Raw genomic sequence first — 17952 nt, forward strand, 5'->3', positions numbered from 1 at the left:
TAAATACAATGTGGTAACCTGGAAAAAAAAAAAAAAAAAAAAAAGAGAATTAAGTAAAAGTTTGTTACCACCAGTATAAACAACCCAGAGTTCAGTTTGCACATACTCAAAGCTAAATCTGCCACAAATTATTTCTCTGATTCCTGGCTGTCTAGTTTCTTTAGAATCAATCATCAGACTCATCCTGATTCTAGAAATGTTTATATATATCTTTTCAAGGGCTTGTTAGAATTTGGAAAATACAGTAGTAGTACTTCCATTATATATATAATGAAACAGGTTTGTGGAGGTTGAATAAGTTTATCAACAGGCATATGACTATAATTTAAATAGAGAAAGGAGGATTGTACTCCAAGTCTGACTGATTCCCAAGGTATGTGTCTGTGACCACTATAATGTACCGTCTCTCCCATGCAGTTTATTCACATTATCTGTGGGCTCTTTTAGAATGTTTATAATTTGGTTTATAATATTTGAATTATACAATCTTGAATTATTTGTGTAATTTTCATTTTATCTTATTTCAAGCAAAAACATCACTATTCCGACTATTACTTTTGGAATGTATCTGTTTCTGTAGCTTTTTCTAGTAATAGGTAGTCTGTTGAAATAAGTGTTCTGCTACTGTCTTGCCCTTTTTAAATGATGGTAAACCAAAATATAGTGTAAGCACCATCGGTACACTGATTGTTACTGCTCATATTCTTTTTTTTTTTACTAGCTAAGTGGTACAATAAACATTTTTTTCTGGGTACAAAATAGCCAGAATGTAGCAGCAGATGGACTGCATTGTAAGTGGAAACTGGTTGGCATGGTTCTATATATAAAGAGAAGTCAATTGTAATTGTCCAGGGTACCATGTCATTTCACTCAGGAATTATGGCTTTAAATAGCACCTTCATGTCCCTTCATTTTGGAATGACTTGCAAAATGGAAATGATCTCCATGTGGAAGTCAATGGAATTGACTTTCCATTAGAAAATGGAAATGATATTTGTACCATTTTTGACATATACCACACATTTCAATGGTAGTCCCATGAGAACCTTATAATGTCTATTGTAATGCTTTCATTGAGAAACCAAATGATACCTCTGTCTTTTCTTGATGTTGTAATCAAATATAACAGCAGGTTGTCAGTGCTTGATTAAAATAGCTCATTGAATTACTATTATTGTTCACAGGAAAGAGATTATTTTTAGCTGGAATTGGGGGTGGGTGTGATGGAGGGGAATATGTTGAGTTGTGCGCTAAAGAATGGGTAAGATTTAGATAGATAGGAACTCATTCCAAGTCATATCATTTTGTGTAATTTTCGTTTTGAAAGTCATTCCAAAATGAATAGACAAAGTAAAAGCTTTTTTTCCTTTTTTTTTGGGAATTGCAGATATATTTTTTCCAATGAGAATACCACCACCATGTAGTACATTATTTATTAGTATACAGAAGCAATCACATTTTCCTGTCTTTCTACTAAGGCTTGCAGGCCACTCTAGTGGATCATGGAATCTTCCTAGAGGAAGAAACGTTTAAACTGAAAATTAAAGTAGGCATTAGTCAGGGTAAGGTTTTGGGAAGAACATTTTAGCAAGAGGGACATGTGAAGCTTTTGAGGCAGGAAAGAGCTGGACTTTTTAGGGGACTTGGAGGCCACGGTGGCTAAACCCAGTAAGTGGAAGAGTCACTCAAGGTGGTTAAAGGTGAGAGTATATAGGACTTTAAAAATGATCACTTTGGTAGGTTTAAAAGAATGCGTTGGAAAGAAGTTTTGTTTGAAGTCTAATACAGTCAACCAGGGAAGAGTTATGATGATAGCATGAATGAAGATTTGACAGAGACAGTAAGTGAATAGAATTGAGAGTCATTTGGGATATATAATCAGAAGCTGTGATTAGTTAAGACGTAGACCTTACATCTGTAGTGTAGTTATCTGGTCCTTCAAAATATTATTTCATAAATCTCTTATTTTGTAGCTCTGGCCTACAGACCTGTAATAACTTTTCTTTGCTTAGCTTTATTCTTCCTTGTGGCTCAATTATATAATACCTTGATTAGACATCTGTGTTTACCCTTCTTTTTTGTCTTTAGAGCAACTTTTGTTAATTAGTAATAAAGTGTTTTTTCCAAAGGTGTAATGCATCTGGTAGCTTTAAAAGTTCTCTCCTTTCTTATACATCAAAACAGGAGTTCAAAAAGAAAAACAATAAATAAAAGTTCCTTCCTTTTTCCCTAAAAGTGAAATTTGAACCAGGTCTGTTTTGCACATTGTTTTTTGGTCTATGTCAAAAATAGGGTAATACAACTCAATTGGCTTTAAGGGATACGTACTGGGCCTCATGAGATTGTTTTGTTTTTGCTTTTTGTTTTTAATTTCAGGTTAAACTGCAGCCACAATACCTTCAAAAAGTTTATTTTTTTCTTCAGTAAACAGTTTCTATTTTATTGTTTAAATGTTTCTGTGTAGAAATTTCCATCTTTTAGGACATTTTAAAGACAGTTTTCTTCCCTTATTTCATTTTTATGGCATCTGAATTCAGAATTCTTGTTGAAGAAGAGATGTCAGATTTCTTCAAAGGTGCTGCAGATTATCTAGGTATTCTTTAAATTTTACAGCTTGATTTTTGAATGAGATCAGTGAATATTTATGTTATTATAGTTATTTTTTATCCAGGGAGCTTTACATTTTGGAACACAAATATATTTTTTAAAATCAATAACCTTCTAAGAGTTGTTAGGCTTTCTCTTTTATTCTTTCATGTTTCAACATTTTACTGTTTATTTACTGATTATTTTTAGGGCTTCTGGGGGGTACTTTGTCTTACGTAATTGGTTTCCTTTTAATTTTTTCTTAAATATCTTAACCATAGCACAACTTAAAAAGAAAGCTTTTTAGATGAAAGGCCAGAACTCTAATAACAGTCATTGCAAATAGTGCAAAGATGAAAGTTCTTGAGTTGTGCCTTGTGTGTGATCTTAGAAATTTCTTACATATGATTATGCTTTAAAATATTTACTATCTGTAGTTAGCATTCAACTCGGGTGAACATTTCTTTTTCATATGGATAGTTTTTTGAAAAAATCAAAGCAATACTTAATATGTTTGAAAATCTTAGTAGTACTGTTGAATATATTACTATTTTATGTCCTATATTTCATTTTGTAATTATCTTCCTGAAATTTTCTTAAGTGCTTGGTGATAAAACCTAATTAAGGCAAACAAAAATTGCAAGAGAGCTCAAAACATAAAGGTTGTTTGCATTTTGAGTGATCTGCGGTTTGTATTGTGATCCTTGATTACTAAGTGACACAGTACCAGAGTGGAAGCCAGACCTGTTGAGTACATCTTGAAAACTAGTTTCCGAGTATTTATCCTGCCATTTAAAAAAAAAATAGTTCCTATATTTATGGTCTCTCTGTCTTAGTAAATCCTATGATCACTGATATCCGTGATGTCCTACTGTGAGTTGATAGAAACTTAGCATATTTAAGAGCAATTGTATAACTGATGGTAGCTTGATTTTAGTAGAGAGCGGTTTGTTTTAATTACAATTTTTGTAAAGTATTGCCTTAAATAACACATTAAAAACCATGCCATTTAGAAATAATTTTTAATGTTATTCCTCTTTTTGAACTAGTTATAATTAAATTTTTTTATATGTTGACAGTTTTTAAACCCATGGAAAAATTGGAGGATGAACCTGTATAATTTTCACCTGTATTCACCAACTGTTAACATCTTGTCATTCCAGTATGTTCTCTGACACATGTATGCATGTGCACACACACACACACACACACACACACACACACTTTTAGTTTGCCAAGTTATATGAAGGTAGGCTGCAGACATCATACTTCACCTTTACTTTGGCATGTATCTCCTAAGAACAAGGATAGCTTTCTATCCACAGCTCCATTTTATTTTCTAAAAACATCAACATTGATTTAAAACATCATCTGACATATGGTCCATTTTCAAGTTGTCCCCCAGATGTCCTGTATAGTCAGGTTTAGTTCAGACATTTCCAGGAAGTACACCAGTGATTTTTTATAACCTCCCATTACACTACATAAGGAAGCACATAATATCAGCCCATCCTGATAATGACCACTTGGTAGAATGATGACTGCCGGGTCTTTTCAGGTAGATTTTCCCCTTTGCAACTAATAGTAATCTTTGGTGGGATACTTTGAGAACATTTGAATATTCTATTTCTCCACAAGATTTTACCAATGCTTTTAGCACCACTACTGATCCTTGCTTGAATCAATTATTACATTAGGAGTTTCAATGATTTTTCTTAATTTGTCATTTCTTTAATTAGATGTCATTCCATCAGGATCTTTCCCATTTCCTCCTTTCTCTCCTTTTTACGAGGTATTATTATACATGGATTTTTTTTTTTTTTTCTTGTTTTTGAGACAGAGTCTCACTGTATCACCCGGGCTGGAATGTAGTGGTGTGATTACTGCTTACTGCAGCCTCAACCTCCCAGGCAAGCAATCCTCTCACCCCAGCCTCCCAGGTAGCTGAGACTACAGGTGTAAGCCACCAAACCTGGCTAATTTTTAAATTTTTTGTAGACAAGATTTCACTATGTTATTCAGGCTGGTCTTGAACTCCTGGGCTCAAGTGATCATCCTGACTCGGCCTCCTGGAGTGCTGGGATTATAGGCGTGAGGCTGATAGGAAAATTTTTAAAAATTGTATAGATAGTAATCCGTTACTATCATTTCTTTTGATGCTTTTTTAATTGAAGTGTGGTTTAATGTACAGAAATGTTTATAGATTATAAGTGTACAGTTTGAGGAATTATCACAAAGGGTATATATTGAATAATTGTAAACATTATTTGTGTAAACATTGCTCAGTTCATAAATGGAAGGTAGACAGTACATATTCTTTTGTGTCTGGTTTATATCACTCATTTTTGTTTTTTGGTCAGGTTCATCCATGTTTTGCATATAGTCAAATTGCTGCATATTATTTCAATGTTTGACTCTACCATTGTTTATTATCAGAGAATATCTGGCTTGTTTGTAGTTTTTTACTATTATAAATCTACTATGCATGTTCTTGTACATATCTTTTGGGTTCATTAGTTGGGTGTAGGATTGCCTGTGAGAAAGGATTTTGGCAGTATTAACTTGTGATTCCTCTACCCAGCCAAGGCCACGGTGCTGCTTTAGCTGTCGGAATCCTCTGTAAGGCTGTCATAAATTATTTAGAGCATATTTAGGGATTTTATTTATGGAAATGTTAATATATTATACTATTTACTGTCACATAGTACCACATCTGTATGCCACTGATTATTAAGGCAAATCCTTACTTAATCCAAAAAGAGAATATTCTTTATTCTGTATGTCAACTCATACACAAATGTAAACGGAGTATAGTCATATTCAGATCATCTTATGAATTGTGAATTTTTTTTTTTTTTTTTTTGAGACAGAGTCGTCTTCTGTTGTCCAGGCTGGAGGACAGTAGTACAATCTCTTCTCACTGCAACCTCCACCTCTCGGGTTCAAACAATTCTCCTGCCTCAGCTTCCTGAGTAGCTAGGGTTCTAGGCGTGCACCACCATATCCAGCTAATTTTTATATTTTTAGTAGACATGGGGTTTTGCCATGTTGGCCAGGCTAGTCTTGAACTTGAACTAGTCTCTCAAGTGATCATCCCGCCTTGGCCTCCCAAAGTGCTGGAATTGCAGGCTTGAGCCACCAGTACCCAACTTAATTGTGAGGTTTTACGAAACAGATATAACCTTTGTCATGATATTAGATCTTCTAAATTTTGTACCTCATACAGCCAAATGAAGAGAAATTGTTTAACCACTCACATGTAAAGATAGTTGGAACTTATGTATTGTAAATTATGAGACTTGTAATCAACTGGTTACATAGATATCTCCAGCACCACTGGAGACTGAATTTTAAAATCTTGTACAAGTTTTCCTGGATAAGAAAGAAGCAGGAGGCCCGGTGTGGTGGCTCATGCTTATAATTCTCAGCACTTTGGAAGGTCAAGGCAGGAGGCTTGCTTGAGGCCAGGAGTTTGAGACCAGCCTGGCCAGCATAGCAAGACCCCATCTCTAAAAAAATAAATAAATAAAACTAGTCAGGCATGGTGGTATGTACCTGTACTCAGCTACTTGGGAGGCTGAGTCAAGAGGATCACTTCAGTGCAGGAGTTCAAGGATGCAGTGAGCCATGATTGTGTCACTACACTCCAGCGTGGGCATCAGAATGAGACCCTGTCTCTATTTGGGAGGAGGGAAAAAAAAGAAAAGAAAAGAAAAGAAAGAAGCAGAGAAAGCAAAAGTAGCAGACAAAGCAAAAATAGGTTTCTATTCATACTGTTATGTATGTTTGCTGAATTTTCTTTCTTTTTTTTTTTTTTTTTTTTTTTTTCCAGTAGTGGCCACGGAGGAAGTGGTTACTGCAGAATCTGTAGATGGTGCAATTCAGCAAGTAGTTAGTTCAGGGGGTCAGCAAGTCATCACAATAGTCACAGATGGAATTCAGCTTGGAAATTTGCACTCTATTCCAACCAGTGGAATTGGTCAGCCCATCATTGTGACCATGCCAGATGGACAACAAGGTTAGTAGTAGACATTTATATAAAGTTTATGTTTGTTTATTTTTTTATTTTTATTTTCTTTAAGTCTTCTCTGTAGTCCAAAAAGACTATGTTTATTTTTAATTCTCAGGAAATTGTGATATGTGTTCCAAAGCATTTATTTTTGCCTTGAATTATATTTGTATGACCCTTTGCAGTTAGACCTAATTACCTAATTTTATTGCTTCGGATAATTAAAATTAAATTAGCTTGATTTCTCTGAGTATATACTAGGTATAAAGAGAAATTGGTCCCAAAGTATTCTGGTGGAAAAAATGAACTTAAATGTCACCACAAATAATACATGAAATAAATAATTCAGATCAGCGTGGGACAGTAGTTTTCTAGACCATTTAATGCAATTCAAATACCATGTGAGCTTTTAAAAATACCATGTAAGAAAAAGCTACTTAGAAAGAAGTTGGAGCCTATGCAACATAGTGAAACCCCATGTCTAAAAAAATTTTTTTAAATTAAACAGACATGATGACATTTGCCGATAGTCCCAGCTACTTGGGAGCCTGAAGTGGGAGAATCACTAGAGCCTAGGAGGTTGAAGCTGTTATCGTGCCACTGCATTCCAGCCTGGGCAGTGGAGAGAAACTCTTTCTCCAAAAAAAGAAAAAAAAAATGAACTTGGACTTTTAGTAGGAATATGGTAGCAACTTTTAGCAGCTTTATTGTGAATTCTAACATTTTTCTCCTTTTGGAAGCCACAAAGGCTAACAAGATGGATGGAACAAAAGCCTCAACTATATTTTCAGTGAAACTCAAACGCTGAGAAAACCTCAGAATTCCACATTTTAAGTGTGCCAAAAGCATCTGAAGCCATTACAGCCAGGGCAAGAGGACTGTGATGGAAATCCACACTGGTACATCAAGTAAAGAAAAGGGATTAAACTCAGCAATAAAGACAAACATGCTTTTCCAGAAGGATAGGGCCCCAGACTGAGCAGGAAGTGCTGCAAGCAGGACTAAGAATAGGGCATGAATACTGCGGGAGGCAGAGAGAGAAGCTGCAGAAAGTGCCTAAGCATTGCCCTGTACCTTGTCTCCCCCTAAAAAAGTGTCGGCACATAATCTTTAAGAAAATGACTAGGACTGGGAATGGTGGTTTATGCCTATGATCCCAACACTTTGGAATGCTGAGGTGGGAGGATTGCTTGAGGCCAGGAGTTCAAGACCAGCCTGAGCAACATAATGATACCCATCTCTACACAAATAAAAGTAATAAAATTAGCCAGGTATGGTGGTATGCACTTGTAGTCCCAGCTACTTGGAAGGCTGAGGCAGGAGGATCGCTTGGTCCCAGGAGTTTGGGACTGCAGTGAGCTATGATTGCACCATTGTACTCCAGTGTGGATGACAAAGTGAGACCGTGTTTCTAAAAGAAAGAAAGAAAGTAAAGAAAATGAGTAGGATTGTAGAACATGTACCTTTCATGGCCAGTGAAGGGCAGGGCTAGAGGTACAATTTGGCCTAAATCAGGTTTGGTTTTGAGTGACAGAGGAGGCATGGCATTGAATAGAGACCATTTCAAGAAAGGAGTTTGTTGCTCTAGCCATAGAAGAGGAACCCCTTGACCTGTGATTGGGAGGCCTTTCTGTCCCACTCTGCTGAAATCTGCTGATAGCTGGTCTGAAATTTGGATTAGGGTCAGATGCTTTCACAAAGTATTATAGAACTAATTCTAATTTTTAGAAAAGAAGAAAACTTTAAAAATATTTGTATCAAACAGATGTAACATTGTTTCCAAAACCTGTATCATTATACAGACTAGTGATTACTCACAGGTCTGAAGGCTAGAAGTGCAAGATCAAGGTGTTGGCAGGTTTGGTTTCTTCTGAGGCTGCTCTCTTTGGTTTGCAGATGGGCGTCTTCTGGCTTGTCTTCACATGGTCGACCTGTTTGTGTGTGTTATCTGTGTCCTAATCTCCTCTTCCTGTAAGAACACCAGTAATACTGGATTAGGGCCCATCTCATTTTACCCTAACTATCTGTTTAAGGACCTTGTCTCTAAATAGAGTCACATTCTGAGGTACTGGGGGTTAGGACTTCAATATGTGAATTTGGGGAGTGGGAGTACCATTCAGCCCATAACAAAGATCAAGTTTTTTTCTATAATTAGCCAAATGGATTCTAAAGTTTATGTTGAAGGGCAGAGAGAAGAAGAATAAGGAAAACCCTGGAAAAGAATAGCAATGAGAGAGTTCTACTGAATATTAAAGAAATAAACTTTTAAAACCTTCCTGAATTAAAAATATATAGCTGACATGTGAATTATATAGACTGTACAGTTTAATAAAAGTTATAAATTCTCAATTAATTTATAAATGTCATGAATAAAAAGAAGTAAAACTCGAATTCTCAGTATTTAATGCTTTAAATTACATTGTACTAGATAAATATTAGTTTTACTAGTTTTAAATTTTTATTTACATTTATAACTGTCACTAAGAGAGTTTTTCATGTTTTGGCAAAATATTTTAAAGGTCATAGAACAATTGTAATTTTCCCCATTGTGATTATTAAGATGGCTTCACATGGTTTCAGCTTGCACAGTTGTTTTTATGTTTCTGTGCTGCTGTGCAAAACAAGGCCAGCCTTTCTCTATATTTACATTTATATAAAAAGCTACTGAAAATTGAGAAAAAGTCCAACAGTCCAATACAAAAACAAGCAATGGTTATGAACAGTCAGTGCTCATAATGAGATATCCATATCGTGGATGTTATGCAGCTAAGTAAAAGGAAGCTCTCTATGTAATGATGTAAGATACTGTAAGTATTTGGAGTGAAAAAAGCAGACACAGAACAATATATGTAGTGTATATATGCTACCTTTTATGTAGGAAAGAAAAATGAGAATATATACTAATTTCTAAACAAATTAATATAAGGATAATAAATTAATAAAATGATTATCTGTTAGCAGGGGTGGGCAATGAGGCCTCTCAAAATATACTTGTAAAATATTTTGATGTTTGAGTCATGAATGACTATATTATCTATACAATTAAAAAAATATATGTAGGTACTTTAATAAGTAGATTTCAGTAAAAAAGCAAGAAGGTAAAAAAGACAAATATGGATAGTCTCATAAAAAGCAAATCAATGACTTGGAATCATTGTTTTGGAATATATTTATTTTAGATGAGTAGCATCAACAATGTCAAGACTAGTTCTATTTTTAATAAAGTCTCTGAAAATGAAGTAATGCATACTTTTTTTTCATTTTAGTATTAACAGTACCAGCAACAGACATTGCTGAAGAAACTGTTATAAGTGAAGAACCACCAGCTAAGAGACAGTGTATCGAAATAATTGAAAACCGGGTGGAATCTGCAGAAATAGAAGTAAGGAGTCTTTTACCCGGTGTGCTTTGCTGCAGTCATCCAAAATAAATTCAGTTTTTTTTGTCTTTTATATTTATTACTGACAGTATTGTTTTGATACAGAATGAAAGTGCATAGTATTTTCATTTTGTTTATTTTTGCCTTATACATATAGCAAGCCCTCAATAAATAAATATTGAATGAATGAATGAGTGAGTGAAGAATTTGTTTATAACAGTCTGTCATTTGATAACACTGGAATGTCTTTGGTTCTTGCACTTCATCCTTTATATTTTAAACGTAAATACACCATTCTTACAAGTTACTAAAGGAAAATACCAGTATATATTGGCTAAATTTTTTTTTTTTCATTCAAAACTGAAACTCAAATGCCTAATTGGGCTAGTGGGTCCTCCTAAAGAAGGTTAATGTTTGTCATATAGGTTATTTTTTTAAAGTGGTAGATAATTGCTTATTTCAGGGAAAGTAAATGAATTTAGACTAGCTGTTCATAGGATTAAACTTTTTTTCCCTTCTCTCAAAGTAGCTTGTAAGTGTAAAACAGTTTGTAGGTGTAACCAAACCATAGTTGTCCCACAGGTTTTCTTCTTGACTGACTATAAATAAAATTTTGTTTCCTGAACTTGATAAGTTATATCAAATGAAAACAAAGTTATTCTTGAATAACTTTGAAAGAACAGCTGCAGCCACTGAACTTGAAATTGAATGAGCTGAGTTTGAATCCCACCTCTTGCATTAGCGTTGAAGCAACAAATCTTATCTTTCTGAGTTTCAGTTTTATTGTATTCCAAACTAGAATTTAATGTCTCCATTTTTGGGTTTTTATGAGAATTGAAAAAGTCAGCACAGTCATACAATATTTTTATCTGATATGTGTGTGTAGTAAATTTGGTGAATATTTAGTAACATTTAGTAAAGGTTCTTGTAGAATGGAGATTTAAAAAATAAGTCACTAAAAGGCAACATAAGTCAAACTAAAGGTAATGAGAAAATACCCTTTCTAAATTCATGTAAATATAAGACTGGTACATCTTTGGCCACACCACAAATATATTATTGAGTTTAAAAGAATCTGATTAATGACTTAACCAAAATATTTGTTAAAATTATGACCTTAAATATTGATATTGCATTGTTTTATTTCTTCAAGATTTAAAGTGATGTGCAGGATGTTGAAGTCCTTATTCACAAACTAAAAATTTTCCCATTGAATGGTATCAGTATACTTATTATTTAATAATTTTTGTTGTGTTTTTCTGATATGTCAGATGACCTTTTTCAGACACATAAGGTAAAAAAATTGTCATGTACTTTGCTTTATGTAATAAAGTATTATTTTAAAATTACTTGAATTTTTATTAAATGTAAGTTTATTTAATTGAACAAATTATATTTTTAAACAATGTATGTGCAGCCTATACCTTTATTTGCATAGTGACCAGTGAGCATTGCTGTTTCCTTCAAAGTTCAGCTGTATTTCTCTCTTACAGTCTGAGAGACCAGGGAAAATAATTGCAAATAACAGGGAAGTATGAGTTGAGAGGTGTATAAAGTAACTGGGGCCAAGGAGGTGGAGCTTTAGGGAGACTGAGTTTTAGCTTGGTATAAAGAACACTGGTTTTTGTTTGCTTGCTTTGTTTTGATTTTAGTAATTAGAGCTTTCTGGTAATGGAAATCTTATTCTCCATCACTGGAAACGTTCAAATCAAGGTTGCATGACCTCTTAGGGCTATTTCAGAGAAACCTGGAAGCATACAGTGAGTGTACAGGTAGTGGTAGGCTGGAGATATAGAATGAAGAGATGACCTCCAATGTTTTCACCAAACCAGGTAATCATTTCCTTATAATACATGAAGTCATTATTTTGAATTTATTTTCTTAGGTGGCCAATGGGGTTATCTTGGGGGCAGACTTTTATACTCTTAAGGGGCAGCTTGACCATTAACTGAAAAAGTTTTTCTAAAGCAGTGTGGGGAGACATATTTGGTTGTCATGACTAGTGGCATTCCACTGACATTTAATGGGTAGAGGCTGGGTAGACATCCTATAATGCACAAGACAGTCTCCCACAGTAAAGAATTGTGTGGCCTGGCTGGGCACGGTGGCTCACCTTGTAATCCCAGCACTTTGGGAAGCCGAGGTGGGTGGATCACGAGGTCAGGAGTTTGAGAACAGCCTGGCCAACACAGTGAAACCCTGTCTCTACTAAAAATACAAAAATTAGCTGGGTGTGGTGGCAGGTGCATGTAATCCCAGCTACTCAGGAGACTGAGGCAGGAGAATTGCTTGAACCCAGGAAACGGAGGTTGCAGTGAGTCGAGGTCATGCCACTGCACTAAAGCCTGGGTGACAGAGCTAGACTCCATCCCAAAAACAAAACAAAACAACCAAAAAAAAGAGCTGTGTGGCCCACAAATATCAGTAATGCTGAGATTGAGAAACTTTGCTTTAAAGAAATTTAAAAATTAACTCTATATAAAATCTAACATTTGGGTTTTCTCTGTGTACTGAATGTAATGACCAGAGTTAATGTCCATAAAGAAGGTGCCTAGAATTGGCCAGGCACAATGGCTAACACCTGTAATCCCAGCACTTTGGGAAGCCGAGGCGGGTGGATCACCCGAGGTCAGGAGTTCAAGACCAGCCTGGCCAACATGGCGAAAGCCTGTCTCTACTAAAAATACAAAAATTAGCCAGACCCTGGCATGCGTCTGTAATCCCAGCTACTCGGGAGGCTGAGGCAGGAGAATTGCTCAAACTCAGGAGGCAGAGATTGCAGTGAGCCAAGATCGCGCCACTGCACTCCAGCCTGGTTGACAGAGCGAGACTGTCTCAAAAAAAAAAAAAAAAAAGGTGTTAAAACCTTGTATTTACAGTTTCCCAACTAACTTTGGGGTGGTTTGCCAAGAATCTCTGGAAAAATTACATTAAATTGTAGAAAGTGTATTGTAAATTTTGTAGCTACATATGGCAATATAGAAAATAAAATAGGTTTGTTTTTTGGAGGGAAAAGTATGAGTAAGATATCAAATTGCAATAATGTACATAATTATATCTTCCATTTATTATTGCATTGAAGATATTTTTGGAGGAAGAGTGTTCTTTACAGATTTCCAAAAATAAACAACATTAGACTATTCTGAATTGAAATTAATCTTTGTACATGTGGAAGAAATGTATTTAGTGTATTAGGAATAAAAGATTTTCTCTGACTTACTTTATTGTGTGACTTCAGGAAATGCTTTTATTTTACGTTTTCTTTGCCATGGATGTTAGAGATAAATATGTTGATTAGTAATTTTATTTTTATTTTATTTCTTTTAGATAGAGTCTCTGTTGCTCAGGCTTGGATGCAGTGCCGTGATCTCGGCTCACTGCAGCCTCCTCCTCATGGGTTCAAGTGATTCTCCTGCCTCAGTCTCCCAAATAGCTGGGATTACAGGCATGCCCCACTACACCTGGCTAATTTTTGTATTTTTGGTAGAGACAGGGTTTCACCATGTTGGCCAGGCTGGTCAAACTCCTGATCTTAGGTGATCCGCCTGCTTCAGCCTCCCAGAGTGCTGGGATTATAGGCGTGAGCCACTGCACAGCTGTAAATTTTATTTTTAATAAAATATTTGTTTCCTTTAACTTGTGGTAGATTTTAGATCCTTAGTGTTCTTTTAAAAACTGACTGCTGTAAACTTTATAAAGTGTTTTATTTGGTGCAAAGTTTTTCTTTTCTTTTATGGCTATTGTTCCTGATCTGCCAAAATTTTAAAATGTTTATAGTCACATCTCTGGTGTTTTGTTTTGTTTAAGACTGGGTTTCACTTTGTCACCCAGGCAGAAGTGCAATGATGCAATTATGGCTCACTGCAACCTCAAACTCCTGGCTCAAGCAAGCTTCCCACCTCAGCTTCCCAAGTAGCTGGGACCACTATACCCGGCTAAGTTTTTTTTTCTTTTTGTAGAGAGGGGGTATTGCTATGTTGCCCAGGCTGGTCTTGGACTCTTGGCTTCAAGTGATCCTCTTACCTCAGCATCCTCAAGAGCTGAGATTACTGGCATAAGTCACCGTATCTAGGTCATATCTCTTCTCTTTCTTTTTTTAAATTAATGTTTTTATGTATGTATGTATATTTGTATTTATTTTTATTTATGTATTTTTTGAGACAGAGTCTCACTGTGTTGCCTGGGCTGGAGTGCAGTGGTCTAATCACATCTCACTGCAGCCTTGACCTCCCTGGGCTCAAGCGATCTTCCCACCTCACAGCCTCCTGAGTAGCTGGGACTACAGGCATGCACTACCATGTGTGGCCAATTTTTGTATTTTTTGTAGAGACAAAGTTTTGTGGCTGGGCAAAGTGGTTCATACCTGTAATCCTAGCACTTTGGGAGGCTGAGTGGGAGGATCACTTGTGGTCAGGAGTTTGAGATAAGGTCTTGCCTTGTTGCCCAGGCTGGTCTCTTACTCCTGGGCTCAAACAATCCACCTGCTTTTGCCTCCCAAAGTACTAGGATTACAGGCGTGAGCCACTGCATGCCCAGCACCCAGTCCATATCACTTTGATAAGTCTTTTTTTCTAAAGCTGGAGAAGGCAAAGTTTTTTTTTTCCGTAAATGGCCAGGTACCAAATATTTTTGGCTTTATCGGCTCTACAGTCTCTTTGTCAACTACTCAATTCTGCCATTGTAGTGAAAGCAGCCATAGACAATTTAAAAATGGATGGGTGTGGCTGTATTTCAATAAAACTTTATTTATAAAAACAAAATCATAGTTGTCATGTGTGTCCCAGAGCAGTTAGAAAATTGGTGTTTACACACAAGCAAACAGCTCACATACCCCTTCCCAGTTTCTCTCTTTTAAAAAACATTTAGTGGTGAGGAACGTGGGTCTGAAATCAAATTTAGATTTAAATTTTATTTTGTAATTGTCTGATTGTGTGATTTTGATCAAGTTATTTAACCTGTCAAGACTTAGCTTTCTCATCAGTAAAAAGGGATAACAGTACCTACATTACTATAGATTGTTGTTAGGATTAAATGAGAAGGCATGTGAAGGACTAGTATAATGGGTGGCATACAGTAAATGCTTAATAAATTAGTTGCTATTATTATCCTTCTAAAATTTATATGAAGTATGGTAGAAGATAAATCACTGTAATGACATTTTTGCTTTATAACAGGAAAAGCAAAATATAAATTTGAATATTAGCAAATTATATATTAAAAAATGATAAAACTGTTAGCAGTCATTGCTGCTAGTCAAGCAGAATGCAAGAATCATGTTTAAAATTTAAAAAGCAAACTGAGTCTTTTCTTGCTCTGTTATTCCATTACTAATGTAATAGTAATAATATATTGCTTGGATTTGTAGTTGTAGCATAAGGTAAATGTTTTCCTTATTGCTACCAAATCTTAATGATCATTAGGATGTATTTTTCTTGGAATTCTTTAATGTTAGACTGTTACGGTCAAAATGTTTTAGTATTACATATTGGTAGGCTAAACTATGTTTACTTAAAAATGTGAAAATTCTTTTTGTTGTGGATTTATTGCAAAAGATGAAAGTCATAAGATTGGCATTTCTATTTAAATATAAACCTCAAATGCCAGTCTGTTGCACTATTTATGTGTGAAACAACCAAACTACTGTTTAAATGAAGGAAGTGTCTTCCGTGTTATACGTGTTCAGTAAACATTTGACAAATAAATTTGGAAACAAAGGATCCCTGAGTAAAATAAGACCGGATGCAGTGGCTCACACCTGTAATTCCAGCACTTTGGGATGCTGAGGCGGGTGGATCACCTGAGGTCAGGAGTTAAAGAACAGCCTGGCAAGATAGTGAAACCCCATCTTTACTAAAAATACAAAATTTAACCGTGCATGGTGGTGGGCACCTGTAATCCCAGCTACTGGGGAGGCTGAGGCAGATAATCGCTTGAACCCAGGAGGTGGAGGTTGTAGTGAGCTGAGATCACGCCGCTGCACTCCAGCCTGGGTGACAGAGTAAGACTCTGTCTCAAAAAAAAAAAAAAAAAAAAAAAAAAAAGGGAGTAATATTTTCCTCTTTTTAGGTATTTTTATTTGCTTTGAAAAGTGAGATGGCAAAAAGATTCTCTCCCCAAATACCTATATTTCTGAGAAGTAAGTAAAATAGTGAAAACTCTTAAAAATTTTATAGTGTTCATTATACTTTCATTCTTAAAGATTGTATTCAGCATGCAGTGCTAATGATCTTTGTCTTCCAGGTTTTATAGAATTAGCCCAAAAATGCTGTGAAAATGAGTTTTTTATTTCACCTAGTAGGCAGAAGGGTATTATCTTTTCATTTTTATCAAGATAAATTGTATTTCTTGAAATTAAAATATGCAATATGGAAAATAGAATTAAGCTGTTTTCACTGTTAAACTACCTCACTTGGTTTGCTTTCATCTTGTGCAACAATTGTGAATCCTTTCCTGACTTTAAATGGTAATAAATAGGTAATACTAACTTTAAAGTTAACTTCTTCCAATATTTCCTGCTAATCAAGGTAAATTTTTACCCATGTTCAAAACTTTGACTACCAAAGGATTGATCTTATTTTTCACATACATGTACATTTTTGTTTATTTATTTTTTTTGAGACAGAGTCTTGCTCTGTCACCCAGGCTGGAGTGCAGTGGAGTTGCTCACTGCAGTCTCAGCCTCCTGAGTTCAAATGATCCTCCCGCCTCAGCTTCCCAAGTAGCTGGGACTGCAGACGCATGCCACTACATCCGTCTAAATTTTGTATTTTTTTGTAGAGATTTTGCCATGTTGCCCAGGCTTGTCTCCAACTCCTAGGCTTAAGTGATCCACCTGCCTTGGCCTCTCAAAGTCCTGACATTACAGGTGTGAGTCACTGTGTTCAGCCACATGTAAAGTTTTGAAACACATGCATGGCTATGGGCACTCCTGCCAGAGGTGGGGTCTAGCTCCTGGGAAGTAACATCCAACGTTCCACCCCTCACCCCTTTCATTTGTGTTCTTAAAGTCCTGCATAGTTTGTAGCCAGGGGACTGACATTGATTGATTACCTTGGACTCATCCTAGGGTGTCTTTTCTGACTTGTTCCTGCACTATCATCTTGGCTAGTGTTAGGATAAGAGAAGAGTAGAAGTGTAGGGAGGCAGCAGGATAGGGCCTGGGCATTGCTTAAATTGGGGGTAAGGCATATTCCTTTCTTTTACTTGTACATTTTGTGTAATTGGGAGATTTGGAAACCACTTGTCTCCAAATGAATCACTCCCATATCTGGTGGGCCCATGGGAAAAACTATTGTTGGGGAGGAAGTGGAATCACAGAAACGCAGGAGGATTATTCATGCTCCTCCTTGTAGACCAACCATGTGAATAGTGAAGGTGAGGAATCCTTTGGTGCTCGAAACAGGCAAGAGTCAAGGAGGCAGTGTGGATATACAGAATAAAGAGAACCACATACCATGCTTCCCCAGCAGTCTGCCAACCACTCACTGTTAGTTTCCTCCGGCCAAGTGTCTTGTCCAGTGTGGACCTACCTTTCTTGTGATAGTCCTACCCCTGGCCTCTACCCCACTAAGAGGTCCTGTGCATGTGTGATGAGATTGGTTCATTCCTAAGACAATGGAAACTGACCTTGAGCTTTAGTCTGTGCAGGTTGAACTTTTGTCCTGCTTACTTAGAGATGTGGGAATGGGTTCTTTGAAATGCTTTTCTGTGTTTTTCCTGTGATAACTGAATAGGGGCAGAATGAGGAGGAAGAGGAGAAAGAATACCATTTTCATTGGATTGGATTTGTGTTTCAGCTCTCAACTTACTGGGGAATTTATTACATATTTTGTACATATATAATTTATTGATAATTTAGTATTTTATTTGCTTATGAAATAATATATTTAGGAAATACCGATCTTGATCATCACTCTTTATTTTAAAGGTGAATTATCTTACTTGCTACTGTAAATGAAAATAGTTTTAAAAGCGGTAA

General features: G+C 35.9%; 1 protein-coding gene across 11 annotated transcripts in view; it reads left to right on the forward strand.

The window, feature by feature from the left end:
- The window catches only part of GABPB1 (GA binding protein transcription factor subunit beta 1), a 79176-nt gene that overhangs the window by 58837 nt on the left and 2387 nt on the right, over positions 1 to 17952 (forward strand). For 7 of the 11 annotated variants that reach the window (XM_037744349.1, XM_037744367.1, XM_037744383.1 and 4 more), the window contains 2 exons: positions 6419 to 6604; positions 9862 to 9977. In XM_037744349.1, the coding sequence (XP_037600277.1) occupies positions 6419 to 6604; positions 9862 to 9977 (302 nt within the window). The remainder of the gene's footprint in view (positions 1 to 6418; positions 6605 to 9861; positions 9978 to 17952) is intronic. The other 4 variants (XM_037744352.1, XM_037744371.1, XM_037744384.1 and 1 more) reach the window with 1 other exon arrangement.

This window comes from Cebus imitator, unplaced genomic scaffold, assembly GCF_001604975.1.
Source record: "Cebus imitator isolate Cc_AM_T3 unplaced genomic scaffold, Cebus_imitator-1.0 Scaffold9, whole genome shotgun sequence".
Classification (NCBI taxonomy): Eukaryota; Metazoa; Chordata; class Mammalia; order Primates; family Cebidae; genus Cebus; species Cebus imitator.